General features: G+C 42.5%; 1 protein-coding gene across 3 annotated transcripts in view; it reads right to left on the reverse strand.

Annotated features, from left to right (window-relative positions):
- LOC103162656 (nuclear autoantigen Sp-100-like) overlaps window positions 1-19,188 on the reverse strand; it is a 58,771-nt gene extending 39,583 nt beyond the window's left edge. The window contains exons 1-6 of one of the 3 annotated variants that reach the window (XM_035441089.1): window positions 19,022-19,186; window positions 9,753-9,912; window positions 7,492-7,660; window positions 6,303-6,374; window positions 2,287-2,424; window positions 1,823-1,903 (exon numbers count right to left, since the gene is read on the reverse strand). In XM_035441089.1, the coding sequence (XP_035296980.1) occupies window positions 1,823-1,903; window positions 2,287-2,424; window positions 6,303-6,374; window positions 7,492-7,660; window positions 9,753-9,911 (619 nt within the window). In that variant the 5' untranslated portion in view covers window position 9,912; window positions 19,022-19,186. Of the gene's footprint in view, window positions 1-1,822; window positions 1,904-2,286; window positions 2,425-6,302; window positions 6,375-7,491; window positions 7,661-9,752; window positions 9,913-19,021 lie in introns of all 3 variants that reach the window. The other 2 variants (XM_027397432.2, XM_035441088.1) reach the window with 2 other exon arrangements.
- Between the last annotated feature and the right edge of the window lie 6,517 nt (window positions 19,189-25,705).

Here is a 25,705-nt window from a genome sequence, read left to right on the forward strand (position 1 = left end):
TTTGCTCTCCTAGAAAAGCAGAGAATAATTTTTAAAATGTGGCAGGACAGAGAAAGCTGGTTTGAAAGCAGTCCAGTAATCATCCCCCAGCCCAGCCCTCCGTGATATCAGACTGTGCGTCTGTATGCATGGAGATACCTGCCTAATGGCTAAGGGAACCAAGCTAGTGACCACAGCACCTAGATGAGGCAAGAAAAGTTATATTGGGGTGGTCAGAGGGCAACTTTAAATAGCCCCCAGCATAGAGAGAGACACCTTCCAGCTGAGGAAAGAACAGAGAAGCCAAGAACCTGCTTTTGCCTTGGATGTCAAGGCTGGTGGCCTCAGGGAACTCAATACTAAGCAGGCTCCTATGAGGTCTAAGCCAGTGCCTGTTACATGAGACTCCAAGCATGCCTCACACTATAGTCGTTGGCTCCTGACCAAGGGCTCACCTCAAAATCTAGGCCTAGTTCCTTTGTAAAGGAACTGGGGGTTGGGAGGACCCTTAAAGATACAACAGAAAACTTTCCAAATTTATGAAAGATGTATGTGTCCAGGTAGAAGGCAGAAGGTCTCCAGGTCTCCAATCGACATAAGACACATCACAATAAATGAGGTTGAATTCATAATTTAAAATCACCTGTTTAAGAAAAAGGACCAAGAAGAGAGCCTTCCTATCTGAACGTTAGAATATATATTGCAGTTATAAGTCAAAGTGATGTATACAGGAACTCAAAGCAAACATCGGTCTTCAGTAAAGTTTTCTCTTTACAAAAGGTACCCAACCTCAGTGCTTCTATTCAATAGGACTGTGGTGACCAACAGGAACACCCAAATGTGCCCAGTAGCACTGTCAAGAAACTCCAGTGAGATGCTGTCTCACAGTGGTTAGAATGGCTATCCTCAAAAAGAGGAGCGAGAGTCAGTGTTGGTGTTGCTGTGGAGAAATGAGACCCTGTCTTCCCTGAGTGGGATGTAAATACCTACAGCCATTAGGAAAGAACAGAATGGAGTTTCCTCAAAACCCTGACAATAGAACCACCATGTGATTAGACATTCCTCTCTACTGCACACGTCTCGAAGCATTAAAACCAGCCTGTTAAAGAGGTGCCTGCACTTGTTTACAATGTGGCAGTCTCCACCTGTGGAGTCAGCCTAAACAGCTTGCCAGCACCTCACACAGGAGAGACTCTGCCAACCTTAAAATGCGGGAGACCGCATCAGCAGAGACAACATGAATGAACCAGAACAACACATTAGCAAGCCAGGCACAGAAAAGCAAAGCTACACGATTTCACTTTAGGTGGCTGTGAAAGGGTCTGACTTAGAGAGAGTAAAGTAGTAATGAGAACATGGGCTTAGGCTATAGTGGACATAAAATTCCATCCAGAAAGAATAAGTTCTAGCTGTCCATTATACAACATGGTAAGACTAACAGTATATTGAGTGCTGAAGAAATCTTCGAGGTCATGCATTTTAAATTCATACCACAATGTGAGGAAATACACATATTGGATGTAGCCATTTCACAGTATTTAAAACATCATCCTGCCTCTGAGATTAAATGTGGGCCTACGTGCATATGAGCATGTGTGTGTGTGTGTGTGTGTGTGTGTGTGTGTGTGTGTGTGTGATGCTAGGATTGATGCAAGGACCTCACACATGCTAGACAAATATTCCACCACTGACCTACATTCCCAACCCCAAGTATACATAACACATTTTTCAAAAAGTCAATTTTAAAAATGGTTAAGATGTTTTTTAAACAAACAAAGTAAAGCTCTACCAAACACATACAGAGCATCTGAAAAACAGAGCCAGGAAGGTAAGCAATAGTTACTTTCTTCATTCCAGAGCAACGGGCTATGAGGCTCCATGGGTGCATCACTGTTACTCAGCTGGACTTCTAGTACACAGGACTCTGAAGATGGAAAGGCCACAGGTGAGATCCCACAGAGACTTTCTCTCTCCCACTTTCCATCTTTATCCCTTACCCTGCTGCTCATCTCTTGTTCCTACTTCCATCCCCATCTGCACATATGGCCACCCTACCCTGGAAGACATTTGTGCTTCATGATGTCAACCCCTCTGATCCTTAGCTTCTCTTTTTCCCAATAAGGCTTTTCCAACTCTTCCCCCTTTGGGTTTCTTTCCCAGATACCCCCTCCAGGTCTCAACAGTGCATCAATTTCATCTTTGTCTCTAAGCAGTTTTTTTTTTTTCTTGTATCAGCCCCCAAACCATTCCTCTGCTCCCACTCAGAGCATCTTAGGGCCCTTCATGCTCATATCCAGTCCCTCTCACCCTCTGGCTCAGCATCTGGGGTTGCTTGGTCCCTTTCCAGTTCATCAGTGTTGTCAGCAGTGGTGTCTCTTCTCACTTGGTTAATCTGCACTGTTTCAAGGGGGTCTTCTGAGAGCTCATTTTCAGGTAAACCCAGAACTAAAACAGATTTTGTTTCATAATATATTTATTTGCCCATTGCATGAGTATTCAATAAGAGAAGAAAAATCCTTCTAAACCTTGAAGACAGAGAGACAGGAAGACACAGAGACACAGAGACAGAGAGGGTTGAGAACTGGGGGAAGGACTGAAGGAGCCTAGCAGCTAATGACAGGGAGACTGGGTACTCAGAATCTGGAGCAGGGTTGGAGCCACTGAGGGGAATGGTGCATCTACTGTACACTGAGCCCCAACACAGGGCTGGAGGAATCCTGGGCTTTGCTTTCTCCATTCTCTATGAGCTTTTGCAAATGGCTCTCTTGTCAGGAATACTATAGGAAGCTGGCTAGAAAGGGAAGTTGTCAAGGAAGACAGTAGGGGTCAGAGGTCAGAGGTAAGGGTCAGAGGCAAGCATGGACTGTGTAGGGAAGGAGTCCAGGAGCAAAAAAAAATTCATGATTGATGCCCTGTCTTCTGCTAGAGGGAACCTCCCTGACCCATGGGGGATTCTGTCTACCCAGCCCGTACTACTCTACTAATCTCAATGGTATGTGAACAAATAATACAATTTGCAGTACAGTTTCATGTTTTTCATTTAATATTTCCTACACAAAGTTAAGTTACAGAGAAAAATAATTGAAAAGTTAGTTATAGATGTGGTGATATTTTGTTAATGATCTAACAAATAAAGCTTGCCTGAAGATTACAGTACAAAGATAGCCACACTAGCTAGCCATAGAAGCCAGTCAGTGGACAGAGGCAGACAGAATTCTCTTAATTCAAGTCCACCCTGAGCCAGAGGGAATTGATCCAGTTTAAAAGAGAAACAGAGCTCACACAAAGGTGACCTCAGCACTGGTATCTCAGGCCTTTAATCCCAGCACTAAAGAGGAATATAAGTATAAGGAATGGGGGCAGGGCAGGGAGGGGACAGGAACTGAGAAGCTTGAGCAGCAGTGCAATGGAGACCAGTCTGAGGTTCAGTGGATCTCCCCTTTGGTCTGAGTATTGGTAGAGGTGAGAACTCTCAAGTGGCTAACTGTTTTGCTTCTCTGATCTTCAGTTTTAACCCCATTAATCTGTCTCCGGGTTTTTATTATTTGTGTTTCAAGCCTTAACACGGTATATGGACCTGGATTAGAACCCATGTCTTTTGGGGTCATGGGCATGATTACAGTCCTAACCCCATTTGTGCTCATCACAGCCAGAGTCTCTGCTGGGTGAGACTATTGGATATGTATATTGGTGTCTAATTTTCCCCCTGTGGCCTATCTAGGTGGTGGGTTGAAATTTCTGTATATTCATCTATCTCTGTCTCTGACATCATTAGGATGCCATTTTTAGGTAGGTTTGCTGCAGACTACACAGGCTTCCCAAGAGTTCACCCATTTCTCCTGCATCCCTCCTCCCCACTGCATCCTGGTCCCTCTGCTCATCATTAACCACAATCCCACCCATTCATTCCTTCTTATTGCCATACTCTGCACCTGCAGAGCAACAACTAACAATACAGATTCTTGTATGTTGCTATATTTTCAAATGTTAAAAATTTGAATGCAATATTTTATAATGTATAATAATTGTTTCAAAAGTCACTCTGAAAAAAAAATATATATATATATTTGCTGAGTGTATGTGTGTGTATGTGTGTGTGTGTGTGTGTGTGTGTGTGTGTGTGTATGTGTGTTTCATTTGATCCTGTGACCGCTCCACACATCATCTCTCTCAATTTTAGCTTCCTCACCTATAAACTGGGTACCTAAATAATACCAATACTTGGGTAGACAGTAACCAGGAGTAGATGCTAGCCAATAGCAGCATGGTTCTTTCTGCTATTGTCATTCATTCTCTCTGCTCCCTTTCATTTCCTTCTGTCTTCCTCTCTCTGCCTCTTCCAATTCTCTGCCACTTTCTTGCTGTGTGTTCTCCTCTATATATCTTCCTTCTGGAAATTTTTTTGCTCTCAAACAACATTTCTCATGTTTGAATCCATCTCTTCTGGCATCAAGTGTGACACTGTGACATTCTAAGAAATGTTAGCTTGGGGCTTCATCCCTGTTCCTGGCCAGAGCTCCTCAAATCCTGGGCGAGTTCCCTAGTGATTAATGTGAAAAGTGTCCCTCTCCCTGTGACTAGCCAACCTTCCTCAGTAACATCCCAGTGTATACTGTAGAGACAAAGTTGCTCAGGCCTTGGGAATGGAGGGCTGGTTGCCAGGGGAACAAACATGGTGACAGCATTGGAATGCTGGCCTCCAAGGTAAGAAGAACTAGAAGTTGACTGGATCACTAATGGTTTCATCAATCAGGTCTGTTCATGGTGGAACATTTATTAAAAAATCCTAAGTGACTCTGTTCAGAGAGATTTGGGATTGACAAACTCCATAGTGCTGGAAGGGTGGTGTGCCCAGGGATGGCAAGACAGTGTTATGTTACCACCCCACTATTCCTCAGGGTGTGCCTCTCCCTTGTGGTTGTTGTTTGTGAGCATATGTGTGTGGAGAACAGAGGACAACCTTGGGTGTCAGTCCTCAGGTGGTATTGGCCTCTTTTTTTTTTTTTTTTGAGATGGAGTTTCTCACTGGCCTACACCTCGATTTGCCTGGTCAGTGATTTCAAGGGATCTGCCTATCTCTGCCTCCCTGGTGCTAGGATAACAGCACCTGCCCAGTGTCTAAGCTGTTTTTGTACATGAGTTTAGGGGATCAAATTCAAGCCCGTGTGCTTGTATGGGCTTTGCCAACTGAGTCACCTCTCCACCTTCCCTCAACCAAGCTGGCTATTTTTGAGTTATAACTTTTCTAATAAATTATAAACTAATGTTTCCTTGAGTTTCATGAGCTGTGCTAACAAGTTCTGCTGCCTGAGGAAGCATGGCAACCTCTGATTTATGGCCAGTTAATAAGAAGCACAGGTCACACCATAGAACTTGTAACCAACATTTGAAGTGAGAGGCTGTCTGTGTCACTGAACTCTTTATCTGAAGTTAATTACATCATAAAAATCCTTGCAGGTGTCTGGAGACCATACATTGGTTGTCAGAGACCAGTACATGTAAGGGCACAAAACAGGAACATCTTTCCTCTAGAGTGTTTCCTCTTTCTTGCCACCATGGACCATACTTCTTTGTCTTCCACAGTTCCATATTGGTCATTTCCTTCAGGGGCTTTTCTAAATCACAATTATTTCTGAGTAGTCAGTCTCTTTCAATGTGGCTTACTGACACTGTGCTCAGGTTCCTTCGTTGTGGGTATCAGGCTGACTGTCTGTTGTCATGGTTATTCTGCCAGGTTACTCTAAATCCCATTAGAGACTGGTCAGTTTGGATCTCAAATGCCCCCTCCTTCCAAGACTCATGTGTTAGAAAGAGTTCTGCCCCTCAGCATGGCTCTAATTCATGGTGGTTCCTTTAACAGGCAGAGCCTAGTGGAAGCAGATTTGATCGATGAAGGTGTTCCCTTGAAGGACCACAGGCACACCCTCTCTTTCCTTGCTTCCAGGTCACCATGCAGTGAATAGCCTTGCTTCCCCCAACCCCTTGCTTTGATGTTATGCCCCAATAGGCCTTAAGTAGTAAGGTCAAATCAACTGAGTTGAAGTTCCTAACATCATGAACCCAAATAAATTGACTTCTCAGGTATCTGTTTTGTTTTTGAGAGATTTTTACTATATAAAATTGGCTGGCATCAAACACACAATCCTCCTGCCTCAGAGTTTTGAGTGACCAGCTTCTCCTGGGTAATTTGTCCCAGTGCACAAAAGCTAACACCAACTCCCTTCCCTGCCTTCTCCATTTCTTCCTCCAGTCACACTCTGCTAATGATCACCTTTATTTCCTATTCTCTGTGATGATAAGAAACTTTCTCCAGGTGTAATTACCTTGTTCAAAATTTAGCGGGGGGTTCGGGTCTCCTCTGTCACTTCCTTGGGAACACAATCTGTTCTGTGAGACTGAAGAGGGAGGGAGAGGGAAGAAAAGGAGGCCACTGTTAGAGATCTCTAGCAGGGACCAGGGGCAGCATTTACAAATTACACATAAAGGAGTTTCTGAGCCCCCTGCCCTGCATGATTCCAAGTTCAATGGGTCCCACATGACAATTTCACCCATCATGTCCTGGACAGAGAAGACTCTCATAAGGGAGACTTTATGCTTCCCATACAGAGAGGAGACACTCAAGGTCAAGAACAAAAATGTAGAATTCACACTATGAGCTGTGTTCCTCTTCCAGTGTTCAGAAGGCAGAGAAAGTATATGTCAAAACAGAAAAACAAAGAAGCAAAACATGGCTTCCAGGCTGTCACAGTGTAAGAAGAAAGAGGGGACGTTCCTGGATAGAATGTCTGGGATCTGGCACATACTACAGGGAAGCTTCAGGATGGGCAAGCTTTAAAGATGGGCAGGATGGGCTTGAAGAACTGGCTCACACATTGTTGATTTCTATGAGCATGTGGTGCTAAACTAAGATGGATCCTGCAACCCACAGCTGAGCTGTCACTCAAGGTGGGTGGTAGTCAACCTGGTGGACTGTTACGTGTATCATTATAAGGGCTCTACTGAAGAGACACAGCAGTGCCACCCTGCTGGGCTCAGAGCTCCCCACTGGGGCTCAGTGCTCCCTACTGGGGCTTAGTGCTCCCTGTCCTTTTCTACATAGCCTGATGCTGGTGAGGCTCTCATTTTCTTGTCAGTCTAACTCCCCAGCCTGCAGACCTCTGGAGGGTGTCGACTATAGTCATGAGACGCAAGCTTTGTGATGATGCATAACGTGTTAGTTTTTCTTTATCTACTATGTCCCCAATTGCACTGTGCAATGTGTAACACATGGTGGATGCTTAATATATGGTTGTTGAGGGGGAAGAAGAAGAGGACTGTAGCCAGGCGGTGGTGGCACACGCCTTTAATCCCAGCACTCGGGAGGCAGAGGCAGGTGGATCTCTAGGAGTTCGAGACCAGTCTGGTCTACAATAGCTAGTTCCAGGACAGCCATCAAAGCCACAGAGAAACCCTGTCTCGGGGGGGGGGGGGAAGAGGACTGTAATCTCAAAGTGTGATACTAAACCCAATTACCATTTTGAAGGTTTGTGATAATGTCTTCCAAATCAGGGTATGCCCTCACGTTTTCTTCACTGAACAGTACCCTCAGAACCACCTCATCAAGTCTCTTCTCCAGTTCTTCCAGGGCTCTGTAGACCACTTGTTCTACAGGGACCAGGTTTGTACAGGAATCTTGAAAATCCTTAAAAATATTAATCAGAGGAAATTTAAGTGCAGGCTTCCAAGTCACAGCAGAGCCCTAGGTAACAATTATAGTTAGTGTACCTCATCCCCTACATACATATCTTCTAATGAAGAGTTTTATATTTGCATGGCTACTTCTTGACATGTGTAAATATTTTCTCTTTGAAAATACTCACTAGTGACTTTGAGCTCCCTCCCTCATTTATATGACATGCAAGAAGAGCCAGTGTTTGTAAGAAAGGATAACTAGGGTTAAGGGTTAACAATGGAGCTGGTGAGATGGCTCCGTGGGTTATAGGCACTTGCCACCAATCTTGATGGCCTGAGTTCAGTCCCTGGGATTCAGATGGTGAAAGGGGAGAACCAACTCGTCACAAATTGTCCCTTGACTTCTATATGGGCACAGCAGCAGGCTCATACACATTTGCCCTCTCACACATATATTCATAAGTAAATAAATAATAAATGCAATATTTTTAAGTGTGGAGGGGTTGGAGAGATAGTTCCTAGTTGAGAGCACTTGCTGCTCTTGCAGAGTATCCTAGTTGGGTTCCCCAGAACCCACTAATAACTCACAAATACCTGTAACTCCACTTTCAAGGGATTTTCTGGCTAACATGGGCACCAGGCACACAAGTGGTATGTATACATACATGCAGGCAAAATACTTGCACACATAAAAATAAAAATATATGCGTTCTTGAAAAACAAACAAAAAATGGCTAACTAACTTGCCAGGTTGCCAAAGCTGTTCGATTAACTGGACAATTCTTGTCCTCGCACTAGTATGGATTTGGCCTGTAGAAAATGAGGTGGCTCAGTGGTTAAGAGTACTTGCTGCTCTTGCAGAGGTCCCAGGTTCAATTCCCAGCACCCTCGTGGTGGGTCACAACCATCTGCAACTACAGTCCCAGGGATCTGATGCTCTCTCTTCTTACCTCCAAAGGCACCAGGAACACCAGAAGTGCATATAGATTCATTTAGACAAAGTATTCATACACATAAAATAAAAATAAAGATGTGTAAAAATTGTTCTAATAAGACACTCTGTAGGTATTAATGTTCTCATATCTAGGTTTCAAAATGGACATTTATTAAAATAAAATGTGTCCACTGACATTTCACTTAGTTCAATAAAATAATTCAACAGTAAATAAATTGCTTTTGATTTTTAGTTTATTTTTTTAAAGTTCAGTTTAGTTTGAATTGCATGGTATAAAGTGCTAAGACATTGCACATTTATTGAGAACCCTTGTTCTGCTCTGACTTATCTTCAACAATACTCACCCTGACTTCAGAAGGGACAATGGAACTCCTTTCTCTCACATAGAAGCAGGACCATCTCCTGAGGCCTCTGCTTCTCCTCTCCCTTAAAATCTGGAGAGAACACTTCCAGAAATACTTGGATGATAAGTATCTCTCACAGGAAACCCAGATTTTAATCCGGAGTCCAGAATTCTGATTCATAATTGATAAAATTATTATTGTCACTAATAATCTCTACAAAGTGTTATGGATACTTTCAATAATTCTTTGTCAAAAATTAGGTCTAGGGGCTGGAGTGATAGCTAAGTGGTTGAGAGTATATGTAGCTCTTGAAGAGGATCTAGTTAGAGACTCAGCACCCACATCAGATGGCTCAAACTACCTTTTAACTCCTTTACAGGTAACCTGGAACTCTTTTCTGGTCGGTGTGGGCACCAGCAACAATGTGAACACACACACACACACACACACACACACACACACACACACACACACACACACACACGCTCGCGCGCGCGCGCAAGAAATGACCTCTTTCTTTTAAAATTAAGTTCAGATTTAAAAACCTGCCAGTCGCCCTGCGGTGGTGGTGCACGGCTTTAATCCCAGCACTCAGGAGGCAGAGGCAGTCTGTTCGAGACCAGTCTGGTCTACAAGAGCTAGTTCCAGGACATCCTCTAAAGCCACAGAGAAACCCTGTCTCCAAAACAAAAACAAAAACAAAAACAAAAACCTGCCAGTCACCCAGTTTTATTCTAAGGCATCAAAGTGTATCTTAATTTGGAACTCGTTTACCAGGTTAGGTTGTAACAAACTTCACTTACCTTATACATTTTATCAGAGATGAGCTCAGTGTCACGTAGGAATGCAAGAAAAGGAAATGGCCTTTTGATTGCTTGTGAAATTGCCACTTTAAATCTTTTGAAGTGCAGGAATACAGGTTCTAAGGGCATCCTCTCTGTGTCCTCCTGTACTTTGGACATTCTGGAGGGGGCAGACAAACCATGGGAAAATGGTCATCAGGACTATGGGATTATATATATGCTTATGGAAATGAAAGAAAGAGTGTAAAGAACTAATACACATAAGATAGGTGGTCTTGAGTTAACCCAAGGAAAAAAATGAGTTAACTCCAATAAACTGGCAAGTTCTGGGCTCCAGAAAGAGAGACCCTGACTCATTCTCTAAGGTGAAGAGTGATGGAGGAAGACTCCCGGCGTCAACCTCTGCCTTCCGCACACAGGTGCACACGCATCCACGTGCATCTGCACACACAAGCTCTCACACATTGAGTGTTTGTGTATACAAGCATCATACTGCACATCCACACACACACACACACACACACACACACACACACACAAACATAATGTTAATTATGATATAAATATCCACCGCAAGGCATTCTCATACAGGTGAAAAGGGACGTTCTCACCAACTTATATAAAATATTTCTGGTGGCATTTATTGAGAATCAAAAGTTAGGAAGAGTCAAAATGGCCTTTAGTTGGAGGGTAGAAAAATAAAACTGGGCAATCCATACAATGAAATATTGTTTCTCAATAAAAAGGAACAAAATGCTCATACATTCTACAATATGAATCTCAAAAATATTTTTTCTTAATAAAAGAAGCCAAACACAGAAGGGCACATAATGTATAATTCCGTTTCTATGAAATGCCCAGAAATAAAATCTATAGAGACAGATGTATCAGTGGTCACATGGACTAAGGGGACCAAGAATGGCCTGTACACAGCTGTGAGGGATTCTTCTGGAGATGGGTAAAGCCTAAGTTCCAAACTTGGGCTGTGGTACTAAATGCATGAATTGTATATTCAAATGGGTAAATTTCTTTTTGCAAATAAATTATACTCAAAAGCTGTCAAAAAAAAAAAAGAAAGTGGATATCCAATCATATGAGCAGATTGATGAAGGTGACAGGTAGCATTTTTTCCCACTCTGGAGTACGGAAAAGGTGGATATTGTGAATAACAAATACACGTAGTGTCCTAGTTGGTCTGGGTTTCTTAATTTGTTTTGTTTTGTTTTTTTGGGTTTTTTTGTCAATTTGACAAGCTAAATTTATTTGATAAGAGGAACCTTAATGGACAAAATGAATGCCCTCATCTGTACAGCCTGTGGGCAAGTCTGTGGGTGCATTTTCTTGATCGGTGATTGATTTGGGAGGGACCAGCCCACTATGTGCATTGCCACCACTGGACGGGTGGTCCTGGGGTATATAGGAAAGCAAACTGATCCAACCAGAGAGCAGTATATTACTCCATAGTTTCTGCTTCAGTTCCAGCCTCCAGGTTCCTGCCCTGACTTCTTTTCTTGATGGACCATAATGTGGACATGTAAGCCAAAAAAACCCTTTCCACCCCAAGCTGGTTTTGGTCATAGTGTTTTATCACTGCAGTAGAAACCTTAAATAAGATGCTGTATGATTGGATGTTTCTGTGGTCTGAATAGGAGTGTCAGACAGCACTTAGGTTAAAAAGACATTTTGTTGATATCAATGACTTTAATCCCCATGCACAGAATGACCAACCAACAATTACTCCCCCCCCACACACACACAATGACTGGAGGATGAGGCCACCCTTGGGCCACAAAATCCACATCAGAAGGGCAAGAGAAGAAGCATCACTTTGACTGCATTGCCCCTTCATCAGGCTGGCACAGGCCTTCCCAAGGTGGTGACCCTGAACCTAAAGTTTCTCTACAGAGGGAAACAGGACCAACTGAGAACATACAGCTCCCCAGAATTCTGAGGTGCCTGAGGGAGGCCCCCATCTGTTTTTCTCAATGAACAACACTGAATGACTCAGCATCAGACCACTGGAAAACAAAGAATGGGGCAGGGGTGATAAGCTGGGGATGGAGCTGTGTCTCCACAGTAGTGGCACCCTATGGGAGAGCCCAGTCAGCTGCTCTGACCTCAAAGCCAGGCTTGTGCCTCCATTTGTCCAGGGACCAGGATGACTAGCCCTGCTGAGTCAGTAGTGCAGTCTGGCCCCAGAGTCAGCCTATTCCCCACGACAATATATTGGCTCCACCTCACAGCAGAGCATAGCACTGGCTCCATCCAATCAAGTAGTCCAATAGCAAGCCACCCATCTGGCTTGGAGCCTAGCCTATGACCTCACCTAGGCCAATAGCCAAACTGGCAGCCTCCCTAACTTCAGAGCATAGCTTCTAGCTCTGAGAGACCAAGGATCCCAAACAGTGATCCTGTCCAGGCTCAGAAAAAGCTAGCCTTTGTCACAGACACAATGGTAACCAAACTGACACTTTTCTACCTGCAGAAGATAGCTTTTTCACACCTGTCTAGTCTCTGAGCCTAGTTTATAAAATTCATGGACAGGAAACTAACCCAGAAACCTTTCCAAAATGTCAGGCACTTCCTGTCATCCCACTTGGATGAAGCAAACAAGAATGCTTCAACATTGGCAAATGGGTTAATGGGCTACATCATGAATTGAAGGTAAAATGCAAACCATATCACACCAACAGATGGAGAAAAGGCATTGGGCAAACTCATCATGGTTTCTTGATAAAAATAAACCTTTCAAAATTCAGCCTAGATGAACTGTACCTCAGTATAATAAAGATCATATATGGGGAAGCCATAATATTATTCTCAGAGCAAAAATCTGAGAGCTTTGCCCTTTGAGGTTAAGGACAAGTAACAGGTGTTTACTCACAGTGTTCTCTTTTTATACTGTACTGGACGAAAGGAAAGAAGGAAGAGAGGGAAAGAGGGAGGGAGGAAATTAGTAAAACTGTTGAAAAATAACATTATTTATATTCCCAGCAATTTATATTCCCAGCAACCACATGGTGGCTCACAACCACCTTGAATGAGATCTGGTGCCCTCTGCTGGCATGCAGGCAGGAGACTGTAGGAAATCCCAACGATTATACACACACATTGGTACTAATTAATAAATTCAATAAAGTTACAGGATACAAAAAATCAACATACAAAACGATACATCTGGAAAAGAAATTAAAAGAATTTCCATTATCTTTAAAAACAAGTGTGTGTGTGTTTGTGTGTGTGTGTGTGTGTGTGTGTGTGAGAGAGAGAGAGACAGAGACAGAGACAGAGACAGAGACAGAGACAGAGAGACTTACTGTGAAATAATCCTTTTGGACGCTGAAGATTTCTCACTCAAATTGGTTTAATAAGAAGCTGACCTCAGTGGTTAAGAGCATTGCCTGCTCTTCCAAAAGGTCCTGAGTTCAATTCCCAGCAACCACATGGTGGCTCACAACCCCTTGAATGAGATCTGGTGCCCTCTGCTGGCCTGCAGGCAGGAGACTGTATACATAATAAATAAATAAAATCTTAAAAAAAAAAAAAGGAGAAGAAGAAGAAGAAGAAGAAGAAGAAGAAGAAGAAGAAGAAGAAGAAGAAGAAGAAGAAGAAGAAGAAGAAGAAGAAGCTGACTGGCCTGTAGACAGGCAGGAATTAATTATAGGTGGACAACCAAACTAGAAGAATAATGGGAAGAAGAAGGGTGGAGTCAGAAGAGATGACAGTAAACCACTGAGGAAACAAGACTTACAGAAAATGAGGTAATAAGTCATGAACCACATGGCAAAGCATAGATATGAAATATGGGTTAATTTAAATATAAATGTTAGCTAGTAACAAATCAGAGCTGTTGACTGAGCATTTGTAATTAATATTAAGTCTCTGACTGATTATTTGAGAGTGGCTGCAGGACAGGAAAACTCCACCAACAAATGGTAACCAACATGAGGCATAGATCTACTTAAGACCAAAAAGACTAAAACATGTTCTAAACACACAAAAATAAAGCCAGACACAGCTTCCTAGTCTCACACCAGCCACAATGCAGAAGCGAGACTCCTGATAGCTGCCTGTGAGATGGAGCCAGCCACCAACTGCCATGAGCTAAGCAGTGGTGGGTTCTCAAAGTTTCTGACATGGGCTGCAGTACAGAGATGCTTCTCCCAGACTCTGCCTTCAGGCTTGAGCTGTGAGCACCAGAACACTGCATGGTGGCTTAGGCTGTTTGCTCATACAGACAGAAAAGGTTACAGATAAGCAGTAAAAACAGAATCAGACAGAAAAAAAAAAGAAAACCCTCTAAACCATTGCAGTACATTTAAAACTATATGGAGACTGGGGAGAGAAAAGAAAGGCTAGAAAGAGTTCTTAAAAGACTAATACAGTAATAAAAAAATAATAACTCACATGAAGACGGGAAGTACACAGAGAGTCGGATCTTATACATGATTGTGTTTCTTTGAATTTTTTGACTGTAAGAGGCACTGGGTTATAAAAACTGATAGATTCAACCAACCTATATATTTTAAAAATATCTCATCTTCAAAATTTAAATCAAAAGATGTGTTACTTTGGGGAATAGGTTATGGTTTTATTTCCACAGGAAATGAGAGGCTGTGGATTCATTTCAGGTTAAAGAAAATCAGGTTTGATTGAGGAAGACCTCCTGAAAACCCTGGCTACAAACATTAAGAAAATAAACCTAAAAGAACTACAAGACAGGTGATGTATATTTTACCTGCTCAAATACATAACAAAAAATTTTAACTGCCTTGTATACAATGCACAATCTATACTTGTACTAATACAAAATGTATGTCACCTTTAAAAGTTTATATATTTTCAGAGCAAGGGACCAGACACTAATGAAAATGATGGCCCAGGTGATCTAGCATCCAGAACAGCCTCTACGCTTCTGACTGAGATGATCCAGCCTCACAGAATACTACAGCCAAGACTTAACAAATATCCTAAATTTTCTCATGATCCCCCAAAGATTACCAGCAACCCCAATCAATAGGAAGTAGTCTAGAAAACTACTCCCACGTTCCCAAAATTGGGTTGTGGGTATTTAATATTATTTAAGGGGGGTTGGTTACAAGTTGTTATTGTAATGGTCAGGAAAAAAAACCCGAACAAATGAGATTAGATTCAAGGATCTCTTTCTGAAAAGAAAAGGGGGGATATAGAAAAGATAGGATAAAAGCATCAATTATTGAATCTACTTTAAAAACAAAAAACCAACTACTAATGTTAAGTATTTTACATTGGTTTGAATTTTTGTATATTGTTACAAATTTAAAGTTAATTTGTTTACTATATATATGTGTGTTTCTACTCTTGTTTGCGTTATTGTACTTATGCAACTCATTTAAAATGTATAATTAAAATACAGATTAATAGTCATCTAATAAAGCCGGGCGTTGGCGGCACATGCCTTTAATCCTAGCACTCGGGAGGCAGAGGCAGGCAGATCACTGTGAGTTCAAGACCAGCCTGGTCTACAAGAGCGAGTTCCAGGATAGGCTCCAAAGCCACAGAGAAATCCTGTCTCGAAAAACCAAAAAAAAAAAAAAAATAGTCATCTAATATAGTCAAACTTATAGTCATGTCAGATATATTTTGAAAGTCATAAACAGATATTTTGAGATAAATGGTCTTCAAGCACTTCAAAGAGCTACAGAATATGGCATTTAATACATTTAATAACCTAAGGCTTTTCATGTCAACGAGACTCATCTGATCCTGGCAGCACCAATATACTGCAGAGATGATGATGGGTGTTGAAAAAAGTCCATATGGAGTTTGATTTCTTTATGGCAAAGCTAGCCATATGGGCAAAGAAACTGCCCCTGCCTCAACTGCTGACAGTTACTGTCCAGACTGGACCGGAGGAAAGCGAGAAAGGTGTTTGCCAGGACAAGGTAGAAAGTCCTTCACAGGAAATCCTGTCAGATATGCTAGAGTTGGATGCCTCAATGTTACAGAGGAACTCTGGGTGACTGTCCAGATGGCCTGATGTCTCTGTAATTAGGCAACATTTCATCCTTCTGGGGGCTTTGATGGAGTTAAAGACTATATAGTTAATAATTATAGGGTTTTTTTCGTTATGATAAAAAGATAAATTATATATAAGACTTTAGACTCACCAAGGTAATTTGAGTATTTTCTCTAGATTTACTAAACACAAATGAACTGGGTATTGTGACTTCAATTCTTACTTAATAACTGCTTTTGTTATATAATTTTACTATGTTAAAATTAGAACCTTCTTTTTAATTAGGCAAAAAAGGGGGAAATGCTATAAAATAACCCTTTTGTACACTGTGAAGAATTGTGACTCATATTGGTTTAATAAAAAGACGGCTGGCTGGTAGTCAGTCAGGGATTACAGGTGGGACAACCAAACTAGGAGAATGATGGGAAGAAGAATGACGGAGTCAGAAGAGAAGCCAGCCAGCCACTGAGAAAGCAGCACTGGTAGAAAATGAGGTGACGAGCCGTGAGTCATGTGGCAAAGCACAAATAAGAAATACAGGTTAATTTAAATGTCACAGCTAGGTAGTAACAAGTCTGAGCTACCAACCAAGCATTTTCAATTCATATTAAGTCTCTGAGTCAAATAAAAACAAACCAAATAAACTCATGCCAGGCCTGATGGGGCAGGCCTATAAGTGCAGGTACCAGAAAGCTGTGACAGGAGAGTTACACAACTGGGCAACTGATTGAGACTGTCTCAAAATTAACAAGTAAAAAGGGGCTGGGATGTAGCTAGTGGTAGACAACGTGTCTGCTAAGTGGAAAGCTCTAGGTTCCAACCCAGGTACTGAAAGCAAAAATGCAAACCACCAAAGGGCTTTGATTTTGTCAGTGTCTTCTGGTTTTGATTTATTTGTGGCTGCTTCTTTCTTACAGGATCAATACTAAAATTCAAGTTTTAGCAAATGCATAAGGGAAGAAGGGATAACATCTGAATAAGGTTCGTGAAAACTAAACCAGTGGTAGGAGAGAGAATTTTCCAGCCAGAGCACAGGAAAAGCAACCCGTTCCCCCACTTAATAGGGAGAATGCAAAAGAACACAACACATCTCTGTGGCCTCGGCATTCTTTGGCCTAGAGAGGGAAGACTCCTCCTCTCATGAGCTATTGGCAGGAAGTGCATCTACAGCCTCCTCACAGGCCATTTGAGCAAGTGATGACTAATGCCTTTTTTATTCAGTCACTCCATTTCATTTGTTTTAGGCACAAGACTAATGAAGTATAATGAAATTAAACAAAATGAATTATATGGTCACTGTTCTTACAGCTTGTTGGTGACAGTGAACAGTGGTTGTGACCTCAAAAGCAGACTGCCTTAAAACTCATGGTAAGGACTGGCAAGATATCTCAGTTAAAAAAGAAGCCAGCAATCAAGGCAGATGACTTGGGTTGGACCCCCAAGGCAAAGAACCAACTCTTCTATGTTGTCTCCTGACTCCATGACATACTCATAGACTTATTCACACATAAGCAAAGATAATAAAAATTACGAATCTCTTGGCTTATATGGCAGTCCTCTGAATAGCAGGTAGCTGGTAAAAAGAATAAAGAAAATGTACATACATTATGGTGAGGACTTCAATAAGATTCCTGTTTTTTAAATAATCTAAGGCTCAAAACACAGAACAATATTACAAAATGGAACTACACGTTACATATTTATGAAAACAAGTTATGCACAGAAAAGCATAGGAAAAGATAAAGAGGCTGGAGAGATAGGTCATCCAAAGGACTGGAGTTCAGTTCCCAGCACCCATGTCTGTCAGCTGTCAGACAAATGCCATATCCATCTGTAACACCAACTACAGGAGATCGGACACCCTCTTCTGGCCTCCAAAGGCACTTGCCCTAGTGGCTGTCTCTCTATGTACTTCTCTGTCTCTCACTGTGTGTCTCTGTCTCTCTCGGGCTGCCTCTCTGAAACTCTCTGAATGTATGTCTCTGTCTTCTCTCTCTCTCTCCTTCTCTCTCTCTCTCTCTCTCTCTCTCTCTCTCTCTCTCTCTCTCTCTCTCTCTCTCTCCTGGGGAGGCAGAAGCAGGTGGATCTCTGTTGTGAGTCCCAGAGTTTCATGCTCTACATGAAAAATTTTAGGACAGCCTAGATTACATAATATAAAGACCAAGAGAACCTGTCTAGTATATGTATATGAAGGCTGAACCCAAGACTACGAACTGTGTGAGTGTGTATGGGGGAGAGTTAAAGTGGTTTTACCCTTTCTGTATTTCCACTAGGTTGGACAGTTTATAAACCACATTCTAGTATGAAACTAGCCTGATGGTACAGGCCTGAAACCCCAGTCACTCAGAAGACCAAAGCAACAGGATCACAAGTTCAAAGTCATCCTGAGACACTTAGCAAAGCCTTGATTTTAAAATACATAGAGATATACAGTCACGCATATTCAAGGCCCTGGGTTCAGCTGCAGTGCTGGAAAATAATGTGACTTCCTTTGCAGTGACAAACACACGGACTGTATTACTTCTGAGCAGCACATCTGAATTAACCACTGCTGGAGCAGACAGAGGTCTGCCATTTCCTTGTCGGAACTATCGTCAGCCTAGGACAGGACACTAGAGTGAAAATAAAATCCTGCAGCTTGTCCTGACCTTTGCTACCAAGGGCCATTCCTCCCTTGGATCAAGATCTGAGAGTGGGAGCTCAGACCAGGAGCGAGCCTGGGAAGAGCTTCCCAAGTGACAAGTCCTGCCAGACAGGTAGGAGACCAGGATGGGGCAGGGGCAGCTGTTTACCCTGAGCCTCTGCTATTTGACCTTCTTCCCTGAGGTGACTTAGTGAAAGCAGAGAGAGGCAGAGGGACTGACAACACTCAGGGTTCACGAGGAAACAACAGAACCATGTCACAGAGGTCCCCAGGAGTCGCTGACAGCTATGGCCAGAGTCTCCTGACAGCTGACAGTGGTTACAAACAAGAAAGTTGTGACTGTGTGCATAATGGCAAGCTGGCCTTGCCAGTTGATATCTTACACAGTTTTAAAAAGTCCAGGTGTTCTCTGCCTCTCTCTGTCTCTCTATCTCTCTCTGTGTCTCTGTGTCTGTTACTCTTTGACTCTCTCTCTCCTCCCTCTCTCTCTTGTCTCTCTTCTCTAACTACAGATCAGAGTGTCTTCGTGTCCAGGGGTTTGCCTGACTGAAGCAGCAGGCACTTAAGCCAAGACATGAAATCACCCATGTTGTCAGAGGGCAAAGTTGCAGAGGAAGAAAGACCCACCTGTTGCTGAAGCTGCTACCTTTCCTCTTCCAACTCCTGCCAGGACTTAGGAGGGAGAGCTCTGATCCCTGGGTCTCCTCCTCACAGGCTTCCAGACTGTGTGTTCTGGCCCACAGCTAAGAGCAGGAAGTCAGCCTGAGCACTAACTCACGAAGGAGGGCTCCGCCCTGATGGGGAAAAGAAAAACGAAACGAAAGTATTTTTTTAATTTCAAGTGTTCTGCTATGAGATGCTGTCCTTTCCTTCTTTCCCGAAATGGTTGGAAAGGAGGAGAAAGGGAACCCAGTGAATTGCAAAGGGGCACACCAGTGACAAGCATGGCCAATCCTGGGAGTGCCTTACTTATGCAAAGATAGAAATGAAAAACCCAAAGCAACAATAACAAAAATCCCTCCCCTTAAACCAAACTATTCTCAGTTTGTGTGTAGGGGAGCAGAGAATACCCAGGGTTGCCTGTAATCCTTTTTCCTTTTTTATTTCTTTTGTCTTGTCCCTGGCTGCAGTGGTTTGGGTGTGATAGAGATGGGAGGGAGGGGCAAAATCTTTCAAGTTATCTCTCAGGCTAGTAGGAGAACCCAGAGCTGGGTCCTGACCAAGAGAAGCTTTCCCTCAGACCTAGAACTCAAGGGTGGGAAGAAGCTGTCACAGTGGCCACCTGGACAAAGAACTTGTCCACCCTTCTGAGATGTGGACCTGGAGAAAGATGGACAGACACCTCCAGGGAGTCCTTCTAGGAAGCCCCCAGGGATAATGAGGACACATCAGGTCCCCCTCTCTTCCTCCTTCTGGGAAGACTTTCTCTCAGGAACTTGGTGGACTGGGGTGAGCCTGTACCCTGTCAGGTCTCCCAGCGGGCTTCTTGCCTGCACAGACCATGGCTCTATTCTCATCCCATGGCTCAAATGCACAGGGAGAGGCTGGCATGGGGCTGGAGTGGGCATGACTGGCAGCAGAGGCTGAGGCCATGCCTGGGGTTAGAGTTCAGGGCTCCTTTCATGGACTCATGTCTTAGCCAGGTCTCCAATTCTACTTCTACCAGGAATAAGACATTCTAAAATGATTTTTTTAAAGGATGAGTATGTTTCTGTATGGGGTGTGTGCGCATCAGTGCATGTGGCTGATGAGACAAGAAGACAGTGTGGGATCCCCGGAGCTGGGTACCCATGGGAGCTTCTAAGCCAAGCTATAGTGACAACAGTGATATTTTTTAACCTTGCCTGCAAGAATCAAGTATTGGAAATTTGGGCCTTACCAGTTGAGTTAATTTGTCATATATAGCCTGAATTTACTCAGATAATACTGTAGGGTGGGAGCCTAGGGACAATTTTTAATTTCCCCAATAAACACAAAGCAGAATCAACCAGCCCTCTTCTCTACAGGGCTCTAGGCAACACAAGACTTTCAACACCTTCTCTGAGCCAGTGTGTCAGAGCATCCCCTGTGCACATACACTACATTCTCTTATAAAAGGTGGACCTTAGCCGGGCAGTGGTGGCGCAACCTTTAGTCCCAGCACTCGGCAGGCAGAGGCAGGTGGATCTCTGTGAGTTCGGGACCAGCTTGGTCGACAAGAGCTAGTTCCAGGACTGGCTCCAAAGCCACAGAGAAACCCTGTCTCGAAAACCTAAAAAAACAAAAACAAAAAAAGAGGTAACCTTGCCCACCTTGCTCCCAGCCACCCCCCTCCTCCACTCTTGTCCCAGGGATATCACTGACCCCTCTCTGGCTCCCTCTCTGCCCCTTCTCTTCCATTGCCTGCCCCTTCTCTCACTTCTTCCAATAAACTTCCCATGTGAGTCCAGCTGTATGGCACGACTCCCTCCTGTTTGATTATTATTATTACTTTTTTTTAATTTATGAAATTTCTATATTTAATGCTGAAAATCAAGAGTAAGAGAATGACATAACAATCTGTTTGCTGGCTAAGTTACTGAGTAAACAATAGTCCACAGGGAAAGATGAAAAGTGCTTAGCTTCCTTTGTTTAAGATACAAAAAAGACTCAAAGGTTTAGGAAATAGGAAAGTTGGGTTGAATTTGTCATTTCATATCTCTTCCCCACACTGGGATATATTCAAAATACCTCACAAGGATACAGTGAGGAATAAATTTGTGATGCAGTCTTGGCATCCTTGAGGATCCCTGCAATATCCATTTTCTTTTTTTAAATTTTATTTTATTATTAATTCAAGTTAGGGAACAGGCTTGTTTCACATGTAAGTCCCCTCTCCTCTCCCTCCCCTCACCTCTTCCCCCACCTCCAACCTACCCCCCACCCCATCCACCCACCACTCCCCAGGCAGGGTAGGGCCCCTGACAGGAGCTCCACAAAGTCCACCAAATCTTCCTGTGCTGGGCCTAGGCCCCTCCCCATGTGTCCAGAGACAGAGTGCATCCCTTCATGTGGGATGGGCTCTCAAAGTCCCACACACCAGGGAAACACACCACTCCACCTCCGGAGGCTCCCCGGAGTGCAGGGGCCTCCTCATTGGCTTCCATGATCAGGGGTCTGGATCAGTCCTGCACTACCCTCCCAAACAGCATCTGGGGTCGATATGCTTTCCCTTTTTCAGGCCAACTGTTTCTGTGGGTTTCTCCAACCTGGTACAGACCCCTTTGATCTTCATTCTTCCCTCTCTTCAACTAGGTTCCAGATTTCAGCTCAGTGTATTTCTGTGGATGTCTGTCTCTGCTTCCATCAGCCACTGGATGAGGACTCTAGGATAGCATACAGAGTAGTCATCAATCTCATTCTAGGGGAAGGGCTTCTAGGCCATCCTCTCCTCCACTGCCTGGACTGTCAGATCGTGTCATCCTTGTAGGTCTCTGGAAATCTCCCTAGTTCCAGATCTCTTCTCGGACCTATAGTGGCTCCCTCTAATATGGTATCACTCATCCTGCTCTCTCTCCTCTATTCTTCCCCCTACTCAATATCTCTGCTCCTCCATTTCCTCTCCTCTCCTCTTCTTCTTGTGCTCTTATAGTAGCAGCTCCCTCTCCCCTACCCTCATGCTCCCAATTAGCTCAGGAGTTCATGCCACTTCCCATTCCTGGGGTCCATTTATCCCTTGGAGTCCTTCATGATTTCTAGTTTCCTTGGGGTAGAGGATTATAGGCTGGTAAACCTTTGCTCTATGTCTAAAAATCATATATGAGTGAGTACATACCATGTTTGTCTTTTTGTGATTGGGTTACCTCACTCAGGATGGTTTCTTCTAGTTCCATCCATTTGCCTGAGAATTTCAAGATTCCATTGTTTTTTTCTGCTGAGTAGTACTCCATTGTATAAATGTACCACATTTTCTCTTTCCATTCTTCAGTTGAGAGGCATCTAGGTTGCTTCCAGGTTCTGGCTATTACAAACAATGCTGCTATGAACATGGTTGAACATATGTCCTTGTTGTATGAACATGCACTATTTGGGTATATACCCAAGAGAGGAATGGCTGGATCTTGAGGTAGACTGATTCCCATTTTTCTGAGCAACCGCCATACTGATTTCCAGAATGGTCTTACAAGTTCACACTCCCACCAGCAATGGAGGAGTGTTCCTTCTTCTCCACATCCTCTCCAGCATAGGTTGTCATTGGTATTTTTGATTTTAGCCATTCTGACAGGTGTGAGGTGGTATCTCAGAGTTGTTTTGAGTTGCATTTCTCTGATGGCCAAGGATTTTGAGCACTTTCTTAAGTGTCTTTCAGCCATTTCAGATTCCTCTGTTGAAAAATCTCTGTTTAGTTCTGCACCCCACTTTTTAATTTCATTGTATGGTGTTTTGGTGGCTAGCTTCTTGAGCTCCTTGTATATTTTGGAAATCAGTCCTCTGTCAGATGTGGGGTTGGTGAAGATCTTTTCCCATTCTGTGGGTGGTCGTTTTGTCTTACTGACTGTGTCCTTTGCCTTACAAAAGCTTCTCAGTTTCTGGAGGTCCCATTTATTGATTGCAGACCTCAGTGTCTGTGCTTCTGGCATGATGTTCAGGAATCGGTCTCCTGTGCCAATTTGTTCAAGGGTTATTCCCACTTTCTCTTCTAGAAGATTCAGTGTGGCTGGATTTATGGAGAGATCTTTGATCCATTTGCACTTAAGTTTCATGCATGGTGACAGGTATGGATCAATCTGCAATCTTCTGCATGTCCGAATCCAATTGTGCCAGCACCATTTGTTGAAGATGCTTTTTTCCATTGTATAGATTTAGCACCTTTGTCAAAAATAAGGTGTTCGTAGGTGCATGGGTTAATATCTGGGTCTTCAATTGGATTCCATTGGTCTATCTGTCTATTCTTGTGCCAATACCAAGCTGTTTTCAGAACTATGGCTCTATAGTAGAGCTTGAAGTCAGGGATGGTGATGCCTCCAGAAGATCTTTTATTGTAAAGAGTTGTTTTGGCTATCCTGGGTTTTTTATTTTTCCATATAAAGTTGAGTATTGTTCTTTCAATGTCTGTGAAAAACTGTGTTGGGATTTTGATGGGGATTGTGTTGAATCTGTAGATTGCTTTTGGTAGGATTGCCATTTTTACTATGTTAATTCTACCTATCCAAGAGCATGGGAGATCTTTCCATTTTCTGGTATCTTCTTTAATTTCTTTCTTTAAAGTCTCAAAGTTCTTATTGTACAGGTCTTTCACTTTTTTGGTTAGTGTTACCCCCAGATATTTTATGTTGCTTGTGGATATTGTGAAAGGTGATGTTTCCATGATTTCTTTCTCATTGAGTTTATCATCTGTATACAGTAGGGCTACAGATTTTTTTGAGTTAATTTTGTATCCTGCTACCTTGCTGAAGGTGTTTATCAGCTGTAGGAGTTTCCTGGTAGAGTTTTTCAGGTCACTTATGTAGACTATCATGTCATCTGCAAATAGTGAAAGTTTGACTTCGTCCTTTCCAATTTGTATCCCTTTGATCCCCTGTTCTTGTCTTATTGCTCTAGCTAGAACTTCAAGTACAATATTGAAGAGGTATGGAGAGAGTGGACAGCCTTGTCTTGTTCCTGATTTTAGAGGAAACGCTTCGAGTTTCTCTCCATTTAGTTTGATGTTGGCTATTGGTTTGGTGTATATTGCGTTTATCATGTTTAGATATGTTCCTGTTATTCCTGTTCTCTCCAAGATCTTTATCATGAAGGGATGTTGGATTTTGTCAAAGGCTTTTTCAGCATCTAGTGAGATGATCATGTGGTTTTTCTTTTTCAGTTTGTTTATATGGTGGATTACATTGATGGTTTTTCGTATGTTGAACCATCTTTGCATCCCTGGGATGAAGCCTACTTGATCGTGGTGGATGATATTTTTATATGTTCTTGGATTCGATTTGCCAATATTTTATTGAGTATTTTAGCATCGATGTTCATGAGGGATATCAGTCTGTAGTTCTCTTTCTTAGTCTTATCTTTGTGTGGCTTGGGTATCAAAGTGATTGTAGCCTCGTAGAAAGAGTTTGGCAATATCCCATCTGCTTCTATTGTGCGGAACAGTTTGAGGAGTACTGGTATCAGCTCTTGTTTGAATTTCTGGTAGAATTCTGCAGTGAAGCCATCTGGCCCTGGGCTTTTTTTGGTTGGGAGGCTTTTGATGACTGCTTCTATTTCATTAGGGGTTATGGGTCAATTTACACTGTTTATCTGATCTTGGTTTAATTTTGGTAAGTGATGTTTATCCAGAAAACTGTCCATTTCCATTAGATTTTCGAATTTTGTGGAGTACAGGTTTTCAAAGTATGACCTGAAGATTCTCTGGATTTCCACATTGTTATATCCCCCTTTTTGTTTCTGATTTTGTTAATTAGCATGCTCTCTCTCTGCCTTTTGGTTAGTTTGGCTAGAGGTTTGTCTATCTTGTTGATCTTCTCAAAGAACCAGCTGTTTGTTTCATTGATTCGTTGTAACGTTTTCCTAGTTTCTACTTTATTGATTCCACAGAAAATGGAAAGCCATGGATTCCTTCCAGACTAATATGGTTTGATCAAGCAAGACCCCCTGAAGCAGCTGCCCAACTGGTCCTACATCCAAAACAGCTGAGATGATGCAGCCTTGCAGACTACAAAAACAATGACCTGGCCAGATTTCTGTGGTTTATCACGATCCCCATGGTATGGACATCACCCATAACCAGTTGGAATGATCAACTCCCAAATTCCCAAATATTGTTTATAAATGTTTGTTTTCATTTAAATGGGGTTAGTTATAAATGGTAATGATCACAGTCAATCTCTTTTTAAAGGAAAAAAAGGGGGAATAGGATATAGGAATGAATACTTTGCATTGGTATAGATTTTCATTTATTGATACAACTTTAAGGTTAATTTTGTGATATGTATATGTCTCTTCTTGCTTAGGTATTGTGTTTATACAGATCTTTTAAAATGATATGCATAATTAAATACAAATTGTATAGTCACCTATAGTAGTCAAAAATTATAATTAGATTAGTTAGGTTTCCTAGATACACAGAGATATATTTGAGATGGATAGATATCCTTCAAACCTTTCAAAGACCTACAGAATATATGGCATTTAAATGGTTTAGGGTTTTTCTTGACAGTGAGATACAACTGCTCCTGACACACCAATTACTTCAGAAAGGAGGATGGGCATCGAAGAAACTCATTATGGAGTTTGCCTTCAACATGGCAAGATTAGCCATTTGAGCAAGAAAATGCTCTTGCCTGGATTGTTTGTTGCTGT

This window comes from Cricetulus griseus, chromosome 2 (assembly GCF_003668045.3).
Source record: "Cricetulus griseus strain 17A/GY chromosome 2, alternate assembly CriGri-PICRH-1.0, whole genome shotgun sequence".
NCBI lineage: Eukaryota > Metazoa > Chordata > Mammalia > Rodentia > Cricetidae > Cricetulus > Cricetulus griseus.